The sequence below is a fragment of the Neltuma alba genome, unplaced genomic scaffold (genome assembly GCF_004799145.2).
Source record: "Neltuma alba isolate B1F8T4 unplaced genomic scaffold, ASM479914v2 tig00011988_pilon, whole genome shotgun sequence".
NCBI lineage: Eukaryota > Viridiplantae > Streptophyta > Magnoliopsida > Fabales > Fabaceae > Neltuma > Neltuma alba.
In genome coordinates, this window is record NW_021636561.1 from 363,659 (window position 1) to 383,205 (window position 19,547).

At 35.1% G+C, this 19,547-nt stretch overlaps 3 protein-coding genes across 3 annotated transcripts; 1 reads left to right on the forward strand and 2 right to left on the reverse strand.

The window, feature by feature from the left end:
* Window positions 1-750: 750 nt before the first annotated feature.
* On the forward strand, window positions 751-5,459 carry LOC114720543 (phosphate transporter PHO1 homolog 3). The gene is made up of 14 exons (XM_028906192.1): window positions 751-875; window positions 977-1,789; window positions 2,547-2,895; window positions 2,997-3,045; window positions 3,135-3,206; window positions 3,331-3,460; window positions 3,564-3,684; window positions 3,801-4,059; window positions 4,145-4,249; window positions 4,346-4,390; window positions 4,475-4,624; window positions 4,728-5,006; window positions 5,111-5,247; window positions 5,338-5,459. Exons 2-14 carry the CDS (start codon window positions 1,207-1,209, stop codon window positions 5,435-5,437), a joined length of 2,379 nt encoding a protein of 792 aa, XP_028762025.1. The 5' UTR covers window positions 751-875; window positions 977-1,206; the 3' UTR covers window positions 5,438-5,459.
* Window positions 5,460-10,802: 5,343 nt separating this feature from the next.
* On the reverse strand, window positions 10,803-11,683 carry LOC114720577 (uncharacterized). Its single transcript, XM_028906239.1, has one exon. It carries the CDS (start codon window positions 11,533-11,535, stop codon window positions 11,062-11,064), a length of 474 nt encoding a protein of 157 aa, XP_028762072.1. The 5' UTR covers window positions 11,536-11,683; the 3' UTR covers window positions 10,803-11,061.
* A 1,128-nt stretch (window positions 11,684-12,811) lies between these two features.
* LOC114720576 (phosphate transporter PHO1 homolog 10-like) lies at window positions 12,812-17,401 on the reverse strand. Its single transcript, XM_028906238.1, has 13 exons — window positions 16,915-17,401; window positions 16,412-16,736; window positions 16,251-16,299; window positions 15,993-16,064; window positions 15,144-15,273; window positions 14,913-15,033; window positions 14,399-14,657; window positions 14,103-14,192; window positions 13,961-14,005; window positions 13,721-13,870; window positions 13,255-13,533; window positions 13,024-13,160; window positions 12,812-12,926 (listed from the first exon to the last, which is right to left on the reverse strand). Exons 1-13 carry the CDS (start codon window positions 17,399-17,401, stop codon window positions 12,812-12,814), a joined length of 2,259 nt encoding a protein of 752 aa, XP_028762071.1.
* Window positions 17,402-19,547: the final 2,146 nt, after the last annotated feature.

A 19,547-nucleotide genomic window follows, 5' to 3' on the forward strand; every position in this document is an offset into this window, starting at 1 on the left:
ATCATTAAATGAAAATGAAGTATTTCAAAAATAAAAAAGGCCTTAATAATTTGAGCTTTTAGCCAACTCGACCTAAATTATTAAAGTCAGGTTTCATTGTTTGAGTTTTTTCTTAAATAAGTCTGACCTAAATACGATTTATCAAAATAAATCCAACTGAAATTACCGGTCTTATGTACCATTTCAACAACATTGCCATTCTAAAATGATTCGCAAGGTGCAAACATGTGATGAATTGAAGGACATAAAAACTAATAATTGATTTAATTACCATTACACCCCCCCCATATACACGAGGGCATAAGAAATTAATTATAATCAAATATAAAGTAAGCATTCCTAATTTATAAATTTTTTTTGAAACCAGCTATGAAAGTATTTCAGAGAAACAAACACACATTTATTACAAAATAACTAATTTATCAATACTAAACTATTATTATTTGTTATTTTCAATTATTTTCATTAATTTCTTACTAACTCATAGTGAATCAAATGATTTGTGATGGCTAATTCGTTCCAAGTTGAGATATTTTAATTTGACCGTTTTGTTTCGTTATCAAATATCTTCAATACAGACACAATGAATTTGGACTTGTGAATCCTTTGAACAATAGGTTCTACTTTACTGACTCAAGATTTCATAATTTCCAAAGCGTTTGCTCGCATTCATTGAGGACAAAAGACTGAGGAAGTCCACCACAATCAGAGAACCAAAACTTTGACGTTCTCCCACAGATTACTTGGAAGGGGTGGAATATTGTTCATATAAAAACCATTATAGCTTGTTGCTTTTGATCACACGACTCTTGAACTTCGCCTGTAATCAACTTGAGATGCAGCTGTTACATTAAGATTCTCCAGTAATGATAAATGTGAGTAGAACTTTTCCTTTTTATCTTTCTGCCTTGTCAAACTTATCCTTTAACTCTCATTGGCTATGAAAGTTTGCTCATTGCTCTCCGTCCCATGACAGCTCGTCTACCTGAACTGCGTGATCAGAAAGAATCTTCTTTTATTACTCTGGTGAAGCTATTCATACAAGTAATCTTCCTTTCAGAAACTGTCTTCACAAGGCTTTACATTTGACCATCCAGTATTTCCTTTCCATTCTAACTCTGCTTCCTGAGCTCAGTCTGTTTTCTGCAAAAGCCAGTAAATTATTATCACATATTAAAAAGTTTGCTTCGCTTAGAAAGGCAAAAGATGAAGTTTGGGAAAGAATTTGAAGCACAAATAGTGCCAGAATGGAAGGAAACATATATGGGTTATAATTACTTGAAGACCCTTTTGAAAGATGTCCAACGCCACAAGCAGAGAAACAAGCCACCTGCAACTCCGGGAGGCCTAAAGAGAAAGCTAACTCTGTACAGGGCTTTCAGTGGTCTCATTCAGAGACATCCCCCCCAATCCATCAGCCCCTCAGAGCAGGATGTTGAGAGCCAACCCATTATGGTGAACTCAGTGCTCAGTGATGGATCTGAGGGCTACCAAACTACATTTCTGAAGGCTGCTGAAGAAGGTGGAGAATATGAATTGGTATTCTTTAGGAGGCTGGATGATGAGTTTAACAAAGTGGACAAGTTTTATAGGTCTAAAGTGGAAGAAGTGATGAAGGAAGCTGCTATGTTAAATAAGCAAATGGAAGCTTTGATTGCTTTCCGGATAAAAGTTGAGAAACCCTCCCAATGGTTCAATAGCTCTGTAGAGATGACTCATCTTGCTTCAGATGTTGCTAGTTCAGCAGCTGCATTATCATCTTCTACGCCCAGAGGGGCCAAATTGCACAGTAAGCTTTTTTTAACATCTTGGTTTCACAATAACTTGCAATCTATCCTTCTATGTCTTCAAGTAGTAGTATTTCGTAGCCAACAAGTGTCTTAAATTCGTAAAATTTAGTGACATGCTAGCTGACGATGTTTTCAAAATCAGATCTGTAGGTACTAACTCAAAGTTAACTGGCGTGATTAAATTGACTCCCCCTCCCATTCAAAAAATATAAGATATATTTTGTTGGAGAATTTTTTTTTTTTTTATAAAATAGATTTCAGTGTAGTCTCATAGTTTTTTTTCCTTCTAATTCTATCCCTAACACATTCTCTCTAACATTACATTTACCTCCGTATATTCTCTTTCCTCTTTTTTTTATTTATTGCTTTTTTTACTTACTTTCTTAGTCAATAAGAGCATATTTATGGGGGGGGAAAATACATGCCTTATATATTTATTATTTTAAATTAATTTTAACTAGTTTCTCGATAAACTTAAATCGATTAAATGACACATATATTAACGGAGAGCAAGTATATGATTAATTTTATATATGAAAATTTATCACAAAAAATAGAAGACTTGTTTTATCAACTCTTGACTGATTTTATCAGTTCTAACGCATGATTTAAGAAGACAATTGGTCCAATCCAATTGTAGCAACATCACTAGTTATGATAAGAAGGAATTAAGGAAAGATCTTTTTATTGGCTTGATCATCTTAGAGCATGGAAGCTTACTTAACTGATTTCAATGTTCTTCAGCTTCATCAACAGGAAGAGTTTCCCTGGGCATGGAGGCGATCAATGAGGATAGCATCCGCCATGGTCAATCAGATGACTCTAACGAGGACAAAGATGATGAAATTCAAGTAAGTGACAAGAAGTTCCAGACAGATAAAGAAAAAGATAACAGACGCACCAGACCAGCTCCTCTGGAAGTCCTTAATCATGTTCGATTCAACAACAGTCTTGAGACTCCTCGCTCAACCATAAAAGGCTTCCTCAATTACTCTGCACAGAAAGAGCTACAATTCAACAGAAAGAATCTGAAGAAAATTGAAGAACAACTCACAAAAGCTTTCATTGAATTCTACCAAAAGCTTCGACTTCTAAGGAACTACAGGTTATACCCTACTCTTTGGCATTCTCTTTTCCCTTTATTTCACCAACTAGATCCCTTCACATTTAATCTCTTCTTCAACTGTGTGCTTGTTAATTAAGCAGCTTTCTGAACACATTGGCGTTTTCAAAGATAATGAAGAAATATGACAAGGTACTCCTCATCTTTCTAAAACTACATGCTGGCACAGAAGACAACCCAGGAAATTTAATTAGCCCCTCACCTTTCATTATACGCTGCAGATTACATCAAGAAGCGCAGCAAAAGCTTACGTGAGTATGGTTGATAACTCCTTCCTGGGCAGCTCTGATGAGGTGAGACTTTTACAGGGAAAGAAAACCATTAAAATTCAACATCAACATATTCCAAAGCTTGTCAACAAAATTTAGAAAACTTTAACCTACTTATGAATTATAATTCCTCAACTTTCCCATCCAGGTCACCAGGCTTATGGAGAAGGTTGAAAAAACATTCATCAAGCATTTCTCCAACTCCAATCGTGATAATGGATTGAACCTTCTCAGACCAAAACCAACTAGAGCAAAGCATAGAATAACATTTTCCACAGGTAGGAATCAGGATTTGCCATAGGTCAAAAGAATTTTCAGTACAAGTACATATTTAGTCTTTGATTTCTTTGCCCTGTCATTTTCTTCTGTTCAAATTTTCAGGTTTTATGGCGGGCTGCACAGCAGCACTAGTTTTATCACTTATTCTGATCATCCGTGCCCGGAAAATTATGGATCACAAAGGGAGTACTCAGTACATGGAAACCATGTTTCCTCTTTATAGGTAACCTTGTTGTACAAAATACAATTTAACGAGATGTTATTTCAAAAGCTCATTGCTCAATCCAATGAACAAAAACTTACACGTATGCATTACCATTTACAAAACATTTCCCGCAGTTTGTTTGGATTCGTAGTTCTGCACATGCTTATGTATGCTGCTGATATATACTTCTGGAGGCGATACAAAGTGAATCAGTCATTCATTTTTGGTTTCAAGAGAGAATCTGAGTTGAGCTGCCTTGATGTTCTCCTCCTAGCTTTTGTCCTTGCAACTGTGGCACTAGCCAGTGTACTTGCGAACCTTGACATGGAGATGGATCCAATGTCAAAAGATTACAAAGCCTTCACAGAACTTGTTCCCCTGATCTTGGTCCTGGTAAGACCATCATACTTTCAAGGAATCCATTGGATCTTCATTTGGCTTCTAAACTTACATGATGACTCCGCTTCTTCCTCTGTAGATTGTGATTGCCATTTTATCATGCCCATTCAACATCATGTATCGTTCAAGCCGGCTTTTCTTTCTCACATGCCTGTTCCACTGCATCTGCGCTCCTCTCTACAAGGTAATATGGTGGAACACTAAATTAGCAAAGACTCCTGCTAACTAAACTCTATTCTTCTCTGGAAGTCCAACTTATACCATTTCCAATTTTCCTTAGGTCACGCTCCCAGATTTCTTTTTGGCGGATCAATTCACTAGCCAGGTTCGTTATAAATTAGAAATAAGAATGATATCGTAGCGTCCTAGCACTTTACATATCCCATTTGATTCCTTTTGATGCATCCAGGTGCAAGCTCTAAGAAGCTTAGAGTTCTACATTTGCTACTACGGTTGGGGAGATTTCAAGCATAGACAAAACACTTGCAGCTCAAGCAGCATATTCAGAACATTTTCCTTCATTGTTGCTGTCATTCCATACTGGTGTCGTTTGCTTCAGGTTCCAACTATCTCGTCTCAAACACTTAATTCCAATTCTGTTGCTCGCAATGCCAATATTTATGCTTACTAGCTCCCAAATGATCTTCCTGTTTTTTCAATAGTGCCTCAGGCGATTGTTTGAAGAGAAAGATGCAATGCAAGGATACAACGGGGTGAAATATTTCCTCACAATAGTAGCTGTTTGCCTCAGAACAGCTTACAACCTTGATAAAAGGATCACTTGGAAGGTGCTTGCCTGGGTGTTCTCAATATCTGCAGCAATCGTTTCTACATATTGGGACCTTGTCATAGATTGGGGCCTCCTGCAAAAGAAATCCAAGAATCGCTGGTTAAGAGACAAACTTGCAATACCTCACAAAAGTGTATATTTCACAGCCATGGTATGAAAATTAACATAGAAATCTTCAAGCAGAATTTGAAATAATTTGCATTTTCTTTATGCATTGCATTTTTGGGAATTGCTGACAAAATTTGCCCATTGTAGGTGCTGAATATCTTGCTGAGATTTGCATGGTTGCAGACAGTACTGGATTTCAAGGTTAACTTCCTGCATAGACAAGCTATGATCAGCATTATTGCGAGCCTGGAGATCATACGTCGGGCCTTATGGAACTTCTTCAGGTATGAAATAGAATAACTGTTTGGATGAATCCAATTTTCTTTTAAAGATAAAATGACAAAGCAGTGAATTATCGCAATTCAAAATTGCAGAGTGGAGAATGAGCATTTGAACAATGTGGGCAAGTTCAGAGCCTTCAAGTCTGTGCCACTACCTTTCAACTACAACGAAGCTGAAGACAAGGACGAGTGATTCAGCTACGCCATCGACACACACATATGTACTAACTACTTTGTCTTTTTTTGGACATGCATAAAAAAAAAAATTTATGCACCTTTTTCTATTTTTCTCATTCAATGGAAACTTATATATTACTACCTCCTATTCTTTCTCAACTGAAGTGCTACTTTACTATTAAATTTATTTCTGAATAGAAGATTTCAATTTATTCTATTTCCTAAATTTATAATTTTATTTTTCAAATTATCTTTATTGATTTACACATATTAATAGTGTTTTCTTCCAAGAGCAATTATGATTGAAAAGGGTATTTGAAAAATTAGTTCATATTCGTTATAAATAACTAACTTAATTAATTTTTTTAATGTAGTCAAATTAGTTAAGTAGGTTTTGAATATATGAAGGTAGTATTAAGAAGGATCTTAAATTTTTAAAATTAATTCAAAAAACCTTAATCCTTTTGAATAAACAAAATAATATATATATGGATTAAAATTCCCTGTAATCATTTTTTGAAAAAAATTCCATCATCCCTTCCTCGGTGCCATCACCGGCAATAGTAGCGCCACCACTGCCAGCGACTTTTCCAGATCTGGTGCCATCATCGTTAGGGACTTCCCAATGTTTAAAAAAGTAAAATTTTATGCAAGCTTTTTTCCGCCAAAATATTTAAAAGTGAAACAACGGAAATTTAATGGTGATGGTAAGATAATTTAGCACAATCACAAAGCGAATTTTCACAATGAACTTTTAACTCAAATAAAAAATGTTTTATGTTGAAATTAACAGAATTTAACATTCAAAGAACGCATATACACACGTCAAAGTTTGAGTAGTTAGCACTTGGAGAACGCAAAATTTTATGTGTATATAAGAGAATGTAGCACCCAGTGAATACAAATTTACAGGTCTAGGTATAAGAATTTAACAAAACAACAATAACAACAAACATTATCTCACTAAGTGAGGTTAGCTACATAGATCGTATAATGCCATTATACTTTATCAACAATCAAGTCTTTAGATATATTGTTGATGAGAAAGTCTCACTCAATAACTTTATTGAGCATTCTTCTTGGTCTTCTTCTATCTCTTCTTATAGGACTCCAAACTGTACGATCTACCCTTCTCACCAACGCCTCCAATGACTTTCTCTACACATGCTCAAATCACCTCAAATGATGTTCAACTATTTTCTCTTCGATAGAGACCATACCTTACTCTAATATTTTCATTTCAAATATTATCTTTTCTTATATGACTATACATCCATCTCAATATCTTCATTTCTGCTACTCCAACTTTACACTCTTGTTTTTCCTTTAAAGCTCAATATTCGCTACCATACAACATACCTGGTCTTATAACAATCCGGTAGAATTTTTTCTTAAGCTTCTCAGGTATATTATTATCGCAAATAACTTCAATAGCCTTCTTCTACTTTCACCATCCAGCTTATATTTTATGAAAAATATCTCTATCAATTTCATTATCCTCATATATAATGAATCTTAGATATTTGAATTTTGATACTTGAGGAATGATTTGATTTCATGTCTTCACCTCCAAATCACTATTGATTTGCCTTCCTCCAAAATTGTAATGCATATTCTATTTTGTTCTTGCTTAAGCAAAAATATTTCGACTCCAAGATCCTTATCTATAACTCCAATTTAGAGTTAATTTCTTCTCTTGATTCAGCCATGAGAATTATGTCATCTGGAAAAAGCATGTATTTAGATATTTCTTCTTGAATAAACTCAATTAAAACATGTAAAACAATATTAAACAAGTAAGGGCTTAAAGAAGACTCTTGGTGCAGACCAACTTTAATAGGGAAGTCCTTTGTTTCACCTGTAAGTATTTTTACACTAATAGTTACCCCCTTATAAATATTTTGTATGGTTTTGATATATGCAACCCACACATCTTTCTTTTTCAAGGCTTTGCAAAGTACTTATCTTGGCATATGATCATAAACTTTTTTCAAGTCAATAAAAATCATACTACCTCCGGTCCTTAATATAAGACCCCGTTTGATTTTTATTTTGGTCATAAATATAAGACCCCAATCCATTTTGTCTCTCATATTTACTCAAATTTTTTCAAGATAGTCCTTCTAATAATTATAGTTCTAGTCAATACACTTGATTAGTAAGGATATTTTAGGAAAGACAACACCTATTTAGGACAAATAACTAACTCAACTTCCTTCTTTAATCTCTTCAAATTAGTCCACTGGCTCTTATAATTAGGACCGGAGATAGTATATAAATCCCTTCTTTTACTTCTATACCTTTCCATTAACCCCTTCAGTAAACAAATTGCTTCTGTTGTGGGTCTCCCCGAAATAAATCCAAATTAATTCTAAAAAATAGAAGTCTTCAACCTCAACCTATGTTCAATCATTTTTTTTCTACAACTTTATCGTATGGCTCATAAGATTTATATCTCTGTAGCTTACAAAGTTTTGAATATTTTCTTTATTATTGTAAATATGAATTGAAGTGTTTTTCTTCCATTCATCCGGCACAGTCTTGGAATAAAAAATTTCTTTAAAAAACTTGGTGAACCACAATTCATCCTTTTATCCTATACTTTAAAGGTTTGAGAATTTAAGCCAGCACAAATTTTCTTGTGTTTAAAGCTGAAATGCAAAACAAAAAATCGAAGTGTGAATTGATAAACTCAGATTGAGATAGACAACCAAAGCACTACCCATTTTATGGTTGTCTTTGAAACAAACAAAGGAATAAGAGCTGTCAAAAAGAAGGAATCAGGGGTTAGGAAAAGCTAGGAAGCATATATCAGGTCGCTCAATCAGCCTAAAAGAAGCGAAGTTCGGGAAGAAGCCATCAAATGTAAGGAGGAAAAGAAGAGGGTAGAGACAAAAACGATATCACTTTGTTGCTCTATTTCTATATATAAATCACTTGTATCATATTCTCACATAATGCATTAAATTAATAAAAGTTCTCACATATGCCCCTATTAAGAAAAGGGTTTGGGAAAAAAATACATGCTGCATATTTCCTCACATAATTTCTTTATTATACTCAATAGAGATAAGATTAAAAAAAAACATTAAATACCCTACAAATAACTTATGTTTGGGAATAATATTTTTTCCCCTACAAGTGACTTGCAAGGGAGAACAAAATTCTAAGGCGGTGGTGAAGGATAAAGGAAAAGACGGCGGGAACTAAGGAAGGAACAAGGAAGGAAGCAAAGCAATGATTAGAGGTTGTGGACAGTCACGTGGTGGAGGAGAACATGGAGGGAGTAAAAAAGATAAGGCACACCAAAGTAGAACAACGGAAGAACTACAGAAGTAGCGAAAGACTGGGGAAAAAGAAAGTGCGACACGGCTCACCAAATGAGGCGAAGTTATTGACGACAGAGGGAAGAAGCGGTGGCACATCAGCAACGAGGGGCGAAGAAGACGAAGGAGAGAAGAAACCTCCAGACAAAGCTCTCATATTAAAACCTTCATTTTAAATACTGGTGAAGTTCAATATGAACTTGATTTGCACGACCAATGCATTCCAATTTAAAAATTTTTTAAATTTACCTTTTTTTTGAATTTGGACTTGTAAATCCTTTGAATAGTAGGTTTTAACTTTGTTGACTCTGAAATCTGAACAACCCATGCCAAGGGCTTGATTGTGTATCCATTCAGAAGGAAAGACTTGGGAAGGCCACAATCATAATAGGAGTTCGACCATAGCAGACTATAATTCTCATTGCTAACAAAGCCACTGCCTTACCACCCAAGACACACACAGAAGAGTTGTGCTCGTTTCGTTGAGATTCATGCTGCTGTTTATAAGGAAGGGGTGGGACACTGTTTATATAAAAGCCACTGTGTTGCTTTTGATCCCATGGTTTGAATTTCACCTGTAATCAACTTGCAATGCCGCTATTACAATAAGCTTCCGTGTCTAAGCTCCAATAAAATTGGAGATGGAGAACAATCGCCGTGTACCATATCAAACAACAGAACCACCAGGTGAAAATTACTAGACACAATCACGCATGCTCTACCAAGCCTGGAAATAGCATGCTGAAACTAACACAACAAAAGGTTAATAAATCCGCTTAATCGTCAAGGCCTCATAAACGCAATAAGAGATGCAAGCATGACAAATGCTGTTACATTGGTAAACATAAGAGGCACGGTTAGAGCAAGTCTCCATCACAAATCTATGCACCATATCACCTCCAATCCTTAATATAAGAGCTAATTTGGCTTTTAATTTGATCCTAAATATAAAACTCCAATCTATTTTGTCTTTCGTATTTATCTATTTTTTTCAAGTAGTTCTTGTAGATGTTTCATCAAATAGTAGTTTTAGCTAATATACATAATTGGCAAGGGTATTCTGAAAAAAACATCACATATTTATTACAAATAACTAACTTAACTAATTTTCTTAATCTCTCCAAATTAGTAAACTAAATCTCATATTACGGACCGGAAGGTAGTACATTGTATCGGGGGAGCAGAAGCATGGATTTTAGTTAGTGTAGAATAGCAAGAACTCAAGAATTTGTGAAAGGCCAGATAGCTTCACATTCCCCGGTAGGTTAGAAGAATACCCAAGATTAACAGCCACAAACACATTGGTCACAACACAGTAGCTAAGTAGCTAACTTGATAAATAGTCTAATTCGCATCCAATTCGAGCATGAAAGAAATGCAGGAGCATCAAAAAAATGATTTCATTTTCTATTAAGCCCCAGATTTGTCTGGGTACATCCATTTCAATGAAATGTATTAGATAAAAGAGCAACAAAACTGTCTAAACTCGAGGTTTTACAGTACAAATATATAAGGATTACACAGAAGCACAATAGCAACAGAAACAAAACAATGCATAACAGAAAACAAATCATAAACTTCATTATCCGGTTCACTTTTTGACAAACATCAGTATTGTAAATGTCAAGACAGAGCCATAGGTGCAAATAGCAAGATTAGTCAAAGCAACCTTGATCATTTCCTTGGAACTCAAGTCTTATTATCCACGACTCCACAATTCTATAGGTATTCCCAAAACACTGCCAAGCACAATGCAGCACACTCACCAACCATTTCACTACTCCATCCCCAACATTGTGTAGGAAAGAAGGGAAAGAGGCCGTCAGAACAGAACGAGACTAAACTTGAGATAAAACTGCTGAATAATATGAATTGGAACCTTGAAGTATAAAATCATTGTTCCAACAAGAGGAACAACAATGTCAAATTCCTAAAGCAAGCTAAACAAATCATCACACCAACTATCCATTTCAGTCTGTAAGCCAATCATCATGGTGAAATTGAAGTAGAGAAAAGCACAAATATGAAAACATTTAACCGATTACACACACATTATAAAATTCAAGGGGAATAAAAATAATAAATTGAAGTAAGTAACATTAATCATTCCAATTATTGGGAACAAAAAATGAGATTAGACTCTTTCTCTCTTTCTCTCGTAATTCATCTTGTTCAATAGCCTCTAGTCCGGCCACAAATCCGGAAAAAACGTGAATGTAAAACGTTCTCCTTTATCATTTTTGTTAAACAAATTACTATGAAAACACAATTTTCATTTCTGAACTAGCGTATTTCGCATGGACCTAAGACATTCTCACTTATCATTAGAAGCCGCTTCTTTCCCAGAATCCTTGGCCTCCTTTGACTGGGAAGCACTCTGATCTGCAGTCTGCTCCGCCGTCCCTGCTTCTTTTTCCAATTCATCGACGAATTGTTTCTCAGCCGCCTTCTCTGCCCTCAAAATAGGCTCGTAGTAGTCTGCATGAGCCTCCATACACAACTTCAATTTCGCAGTTACCTCAACGCACTTATCCACAACATCCTCCTGGTTCTTCTCTGCCTCTTCAATGCACTTCTCCCAATCGATAAAGCTATCTCTGCATCCACCTCCTTTCATGAACAAGCAAAATCCACACTCCCCCTCTTCTTCCTCCTCCTCCTGCTTCTGCTGATCTGACGGAGCATCTTCTGGCTTAGCATCAGCCGGGGAATCTGATTGCTGAGTTGGCGTTTGACTCGGGGGCGAACCGGAGTCAGGATTTAGGGGTTTAGTATCAGGCGGGGACATAGCGTTCAGATAGATTGGAGTTTTACAGGATGGTGAGGATCACGGCGGAGAGATGAGCCGCAAGAGGAGGAGCAGACGGTGCCTGTGTCGCTAGGGCTTCTTCTGATGGAAGGAGGAAGTTGCGTCGCCTGTTTCCGCCCTCCTTCGCTTAAAACCTCCTTAAACCCTTTGAACAGAATTTCGTGAAATTTTTTAATTAAGAAAATGCGTATGTTGCTTGAAAACTAGGTAATCTCAATTTGCGTGGTTCTTATTTAAGTTGATTTCTTATTCCTTATTTCCTTTAGTACTTTTTTGTCATTGATCTTTTCCAATACATAATTCAGAAACCGTACTAAATTTCATTTTATCGAAATTGACTTAAAAGATTAAAAACTTAAAATTATCCTAAAAATGTTTAAATTAATAAATTTATTAATCGCCTTGTCAGTTAATAACATGAAAACTCCCATATATAAAGTTAATTACCTTTTTTTTTTATTTTGTTATTATCATATAGTTTTAAATTTCATTTTATCTAAATCGATTTAAATCTAAGAAAAATCTCAAAGAAATCTATTAGAAGAGGTTGAAAACTCAAAATTATCCTAAGGGTACGTTTAAATTAATAAATTTATCAATGGTATTGTGATCTTGTACGAAAACTTTAATATATAAATTTAATTACCTAAATTTTTTTATTTTGTTATTATCATATGCTTTTTAATAGATCTAGTATTATTTTCTTGGGATTAGTCTATTAATTCACAATTCATATAAAGTTTATCAATGAAACCCATGGTATAAAGTATAACTTATTCACTATTTTTGCATACATGTTTTGTGCTGCAATGTTGCATAAGCCTTTGTAATAACACAAGATACTAATTTATTAATTTTATTGCAAAATATTATATCTCCATAGCGTATATGATGTATACCACATAATAATATTTTTTTAGTTCTTAATATATGACCTAATTAAAAAACTGTTTTTAATCCTAAATAGAAGACATATATCTTATATTTATTATTTTTTTCTAAACCATCCCCTAGTAATACTCCCTCAGTAAAATAGTGAGTTCTTCTTTTATAAGAATGATTGAAGTCGAAGGCTATCCAAGTAAAAGTGTTTTAAAAAAAAACATGATATATTTATTATAATTAACTAATTTAACTAACTTTCTTAATATAATTAAATTCTTCAAATTGGTCTAGAACGGGAAGAGCAATGAATTACTTTAGATGAACAATATCATAAATTATACAGGGCATCATTTCTGGCTTGGATTCTCCACTATTCATCCTTGTTGTTATCTTCCTCATTGTCCTCTCTGTAGTAACTGAAAGGAAGTGGTACTGACTTGAAAGGACGATACTTGCCTACATTGTTCAAGTACTCATTCTCCAACCTGATCAGTTTTCACATTTTCTCAAGTCAGCTCCAACAAGTTGAATTTTAATGGTTTGAAAATTCAATCTTTTGACAAGTCCAGCAGGAGACATTACCTAAAGAAGTTCCAAATGCCACGGCGTATGATTTCCAGGCACCCAATTACTGTTGTCATTGCCACTTTTTGAAGGGGGCGCCATGTCAGTTGAAGCACTGACTGCATCCAGATAAGTCTAAGCAAAACGTCAAGGCCCTGCAAATTTCAGAGAGATCAAATGAATCAGTCTGAAGAACAAAGCATCATTTTTTTTTCCTTCTTTTGGCTTAGTTGAAATTCTTCTTGTTACCATAGCAATGAAGTAGACACATTTATGAGGAAGAAGAAGCTTATCCCTCAAATATGGGTTCCTTGAGTGTCTTCTGAGAAGTCCCCAGTCAACAAAAATATCCCAATATGTGTTCTGTATCACAGTTATGGATGATGTTATTAGAGCCAACACCTTCCAAGTCACTCCTTTCTTCAGTTCAAAGGCCGTCCTACTGAGAAGGGCCAGGATGGTGAAGAGGTAATTCAAGCCATGCCATGCTCTGATGATATCTCCTTCATCATACAATTGACGCAGGCACTGCACAAATTCAATATGCTGTTCAATTTCTGTACTGCAATGGACATAAACGCTTGATCAACAGGTAAACAACATGATTACATTGGAAGAAACTTGTATGCTGCTATTAAATGTTTGCTATCACATTCTTTAGAAAGTAAAACCTTGGATTGTTAAAAGGCATATATGAAGGATAGAATTTGTGGACCTGTGCTAAGCGAAACCAGAAAGGAATGACACCGATGATGAAAGACAGTGTGTTATAGACACCACGACTTTGACATTTTTCTTGTCTTCTTGAGTGTTCTCCCAAGCCATAATAGCATATGTAAAGCTCAAAATTTCTGAAGGCTTGAACCTAAACAAAATAGCAGACTATGGATGCGGTCATTACCATAAGAAATAGATCAGTTTTTAGTTACCAGTAAACACCATGTGAGCATAAGACCTGGCTAGTTATCTGGTCAGCAAAGAAGAAATCCGGAAGCCTAACCTGCAAAAAATCAGAAATTGTGAGTGGCATTTAATCCATTTGCTTATGCCTTTCTTTTTTCTCCCCTATTTAATTACATTACCGGGCGGAAAGGAGCACATATGGAGCGAAATAAACACTTGATGAAGAAGAACCGGCTTGATCGAAATATGATGTCAAAAGGACAGAAAGTTATCAAAAGAACAAGCTGCACATGAAACATAAAAGGAGTTGAACATAATGATGGCACAATAATTTGGTTTTTCGTTAACAGCATGACAAGCAATAAGTCTGAATTTAAGGCTTTACTCTAACCACTCAGGCCTATCACCCCTAAACCATATCAAGAGGCTTGTTGAGTTGTATTTAAAAGCAATAAATAAATTAGGACAGTCAGTTAGATTAGAATATTACCATAAGCAAGCTCAAAGGAACTATTTCTGCTGCCTTCCTATGGCTTTGAGTCTTTGGGTTCATCTCTAGCTGCAGATTTACCAAGAAACCAAGTAACGCAAGCACTGCAAGACCAGTGCTCAGCAGGAAAATTTCTCTGCAACCCAATTCAGTTCCAGGCTTGAACCCAAATATGAATGGATAATTCACTCGATAGCGCCTCCAAAAATATGCATCCACGGCATACATAAGCATGTGTAGTGTGATAAATCCAAACAAACTGCAAGAAATATAGGAACCTCAATCAAAGGCATACACTGGATGCACAATTATCTACTTCTCCCACCAAGAGATAATTCCAATATATAAGCTAACATACATTTGTTACAAATAATCAACTTAATTAATTTTCTTAATAATCATAAATTAGTTACCTAGCTCTCATATAAAGACCAAAGGTAGTAAAAAGAATATCAAGTGATAAAGAGGGGAAGCATATAACACAGAAACAATGTTCCGAAAAAGACATTAATACCTGTACAGTGGGAAAATGTTTTGCATGTAAAATGACCCCTGCTTCTGCTTCATCAAATTTTGAGATATAATTCTCATTAGGGTAGCAGCTAGTAGAGCGACAAAGCATCCGGAAAAGAAGCCTATGAGTAAAAAGGCAAGGTAAATGTCATTCAATGAAAGTCTTCCAAGTGACGCTTCAAGTCAACCATTTTATCTGCTGTATTTGCCAAGCATTTTTGATAGTATTTACCTGTAAGAAATGTTATGCTGTGCTTTTCTCTGTTAGATTTTGGCCTCAATAATTTCCTTCCCTTCTTATGATTGGAGCGTGCAAAGTTTCTGGTGAAAGTAGACTCCACCCTCTCCAACATACAGGTTACCTAAAATCAGATCAAGTGAATCAACAAGTTTACAAAAAAATCAGCATAGCATCACTAAGATGGTTTAAGTGTTTCAATTAGCTTATTTTAAATGATTTTGCACTGTATGAGATAAGTATATGACATGAGTTGTCTCTTAAAGTGTAAAAGAGCCTCTTTTTTTTTTTATTGATTCTCTGATTTCCCAAACACTAATGCCACCAGATTGTATACTAGACTCAAAACTATCAACTAGATATCACCTGAAAGACATGATTAAAAGATATGATAAAATGCCATAATCAGGAACTTTCTGCATGAAATATTTGAATCATAGTCCTCCGGTCCTTAATATAGAACCTAATTCTTGAGTTGATTTTGGTCCTAAATATAAGACTCATTTCTCATATTTATCAATTTTCTCTAAATTACCCCTATGGATACTCCCTCAACCATAATCAATTAAAAGAGAGAGGGGGTAGTAAGAAAGATGATTATGATATTTTAGGAAAAATGTGTCACTTTTCTTATAATTAACTAACTTACCTAACTTCCTTAATCTAATCAAATTAGTTAAATGGGTCTTATATCAAGGACCGAAGGAGTATTACATTTTCTTATGAAGGATATTATAATAATCAGATAATTAGATGAATGAAGTCTGAGGCAGCGGCATAAAAGTCATAATTACGATCAGTACCCTAAATATGATACATAAATGGTTCAAAGTTAAAACAAACCTCATCAGAAGTGCCTATGTAGGAATTATCCACTACTCTCATGAATGCTCTAGACGCTGCCCTTGTTGTTGTCTTCCCAAATTAGCACATAAAAAAATGAAACTAATTAACTAACTAATAAAAATGAAATCAAGTTACAGAAGACCTTATCTGATTTGAGCAATTATTTTGCGAATTCCTCTGGTGCAATTTTGATTTCAGTGAAGAACAAGAAACTAATGGAACTGAAATTTGGAAGGAATCAGGCATGGATGTAACCTTTTCATACTTCTCCATGATCTTGGAAAAAGCTGAGAGGTTCATAAAACTGTTTCATCCATGTTTACAAACACAATCACAACCACGCACTGGTTAAGGGAAAAGAAGGCCATTTTACTCTGATCTATTAGAATGCAACAAGTCCCATCAACTTTCATCACCTGTAATTTTTCAGATTAAGTAGTTTCTGATAGAATTCAACAAACACAAGCCTCAATTGCTTCTCAACTTTTCTCAGATCTTCCTTGCTGAAACTAGATTCCTCTTTCTTGAGATCAGTAAAAACGCTTCTGATTGCTGACGTTGAAGTGTCAATTGTACTATCAATCTTCACTTGGTCCAGGATTTCCAACGGATTTCTTCTGTTATAATTACTCCGTCCTTCCTCCCCATTATGATCAGCATTTCCGTTTGTGACATCCATATCTTTTTGTTGATAATCATGATCCATTTTTTCCGCAGGTGATGAACTCAAATTCTGCATCTCTGCAAATTCAGTTCAAAATGAAACGGCTAGATAATATTCTAATTTTCTCTGTAAATTCATGTCTCTGAACAAAGACTTATATTCATCCATGAAATTCTACGTAATAAAATTCAGAAATTCAGGATCTCAACCAGATGAAACTATTGATAAAAACGCAACCATATATTTTGCATTTACCAATATCAGGGTTTTTCACCGTTGCCCGCAATGCAATTAAAGCCTCCATTTGTTTCTTCAAGAGATCTTCTTCATGCTCTAATGCTTCCACCTGTTCCTTGAAAAAGGAATTAACCTTGTTTAGCTCTTCATCAAGCTTCTGAAAGAGCCTTACCTCAGCTTCTCCTTCTTCATGGCTCTTGCGGAAATTGGTCTTATAGAGTTTCTTTGAAGAACCATCCTGCTGTAATTTCTTGACATCTATAACCTGATGCTCTTCGATATCGCCTTCAATCCTTCCGTGATTGCTATGTTGCAAATGAAGCCCAGAAAACCCTCTTTCAAAACTGAGCACGTGGCGCAAGGATTTGTCAGGTGGTTTCTGATTATTCTGACCCTGCTTACTACTTTTGATTTCTTTTAATATCTTCTTGAGGCCTTCATAGTCCATGTAGTTTCCTGCCCACTCATGCACCATTTGTTCCTTGAAATCTCTCTTAAATGTCATCTCTTTCTCTTCCTCCCTCAGAAACACTGCACCTGTGCTCTTGTGAAATCTGAGAGTGTATATAAAAAGGAAATAATACCCCATGAATGTTTAATTTGAAAATCTTCATGGAAGCATGACAGGTACATAGACAAACACTCAGGAACTAATGCACTATATGTCTGCAAGCTTAGCATGAAGAGGTAAAATAAATATAGATATAGGAGAAATGGCCAAACGGGTGAGTAGTCAGCAGAAGAATGAAGTTGTGAAAGAGAATGCAAGAGCAAACCTGGAAACACTGTGAGTAGACCCGCAACATCAACCGAAAAAATGGAGAGCACAGTATCTGAAGTTGTATATGACCAGAATGTATACATTAACAAGACCTTCTAGAAGTGGTGGAAAAGTACGTACAAGGAGGGGAAGGAAGAGAGAGAATGACTGAATGGGCATCTTAAGCTGGAAGTTAAGTGGTAAACATATCAGAGAGGGGAGAGTGAATCGTGTCCTGTGCCTGTGGTGTCTTCACTTGGCAGGGGGAGGGCGATAGGTGGGGGCAAGGGGAGAGAGGCACGTGGAGCGAAGGGAATGAGGGAGAGGTGTGAATATAAGAACGATGATATATAGTGATGTCATGACTCATCATGATTTAGTATCAGTTTTTATGTGTAGTGGACGCAAGTTCGCTCGGTGTCGGTGATAGCGGCCGCCGTATATGTCATCCAAATATCCAATCCATCCATCCATGCACCGGGTATCTCAGTGCGCTTTTTTTTTTTTTTTTTCCTTTTTTTGGATAAATTTTACAGAATATATCTTTTACAACCATTTTCAGCATAAATATTACATGGGCTTAAAAAAAATCATTTTAAATATTTAATTTAACGTTAAAAGTTTCTTATCACATGTTAAAATCAAATAGAAATAGTTTTACCTAATTTTAATCAAGTCCTTTTAGCCTCTTTTTTTCTCCCCCTTTTTAATCAAGTCCTATATGGTATTACATTATTTTTAACCATGTTCTTATAGTTCTTTTTCTTTTTTCTTTTCAGCCCCTGAAAGTTATAAGGAACTAATTGAAAATTAAGTAAAATTATAGAGACTTGCATATTAGTTTTTCCCATTTTTGACTCAATGAGGCGAATAAACAATTTTATTGATTTTTCCCATTTTGTTTAGGGTTTAGGGGAATAAAAAAATAGGATTAAGTTATAAATTTATCTCTGAAAAGTTTTCACTCAAGAAAATTAGACACCTCAAAAATTTTTGGGTTCAATATTCCCATAACAATTTTTCTCTCTACCTTTAAAAATGTTAGTTTTTTAATACTATGAAGTAAAATTGTTGTGATTTTAAACTTTTATAGATAACATTGAATTAAAAAAAACTTTTGAATACTCAACACTCCTAAACAGAAACTTTTAGAACAAATATATACTTCAACCCAATAAAAATATGAGTCACATTTAATACTCTTTCTATCTTCATGAAAAAGAGGGTATTTCAAATAAAGTGATATGCACATTTATTAGGAAAATTTAATTTGCAATCCCTATAGTTTCATAGGGTTTTTAATTAGACACACACACACACATATATACATATATGTCATGATGCCCTCCTAGTTTTACTTGATTTTAATCAAGTCTCGGAAGTTTTTTTTAAAATTTTATCAAGTCCTTATAATTTTACTTCTTTGTAATTTTTTCCTTCTTATTAGTCACCTGAAATTATAAAAATATAATTAAAATCAGATGGAACTACTACTTTTCGTCCTAATTTTAAGCCTCTTTTGTAGTATATCATATATTTATTGAATTATATGTAATGCCGACACTAATTTCCCAAAGAAATACTGGAATGTGAAACAAATGTCGGCATGGATGAATATAGTCAGGCACGGACTGTCACGATCCAATTATAAAAGGAATGATGTCAGTACATATAATTAATGCGTTACAAGAAAGAAATATAACAAATATAGTCAGCCTTCCCTCGTCCGCCACGTGGATTTAAGCCTTTCTCTAACCCTTTGAACCAAAGAAACTTGTTTGCTTCCATTGTTTCCCGCATTCAACGTACTCACTACTCCTCACTCACTCTTCCTTTCCAGTCCAACCCTCCATCGAACCTCCCTCTACCTATTCTTCTTCTCTGTATCTTT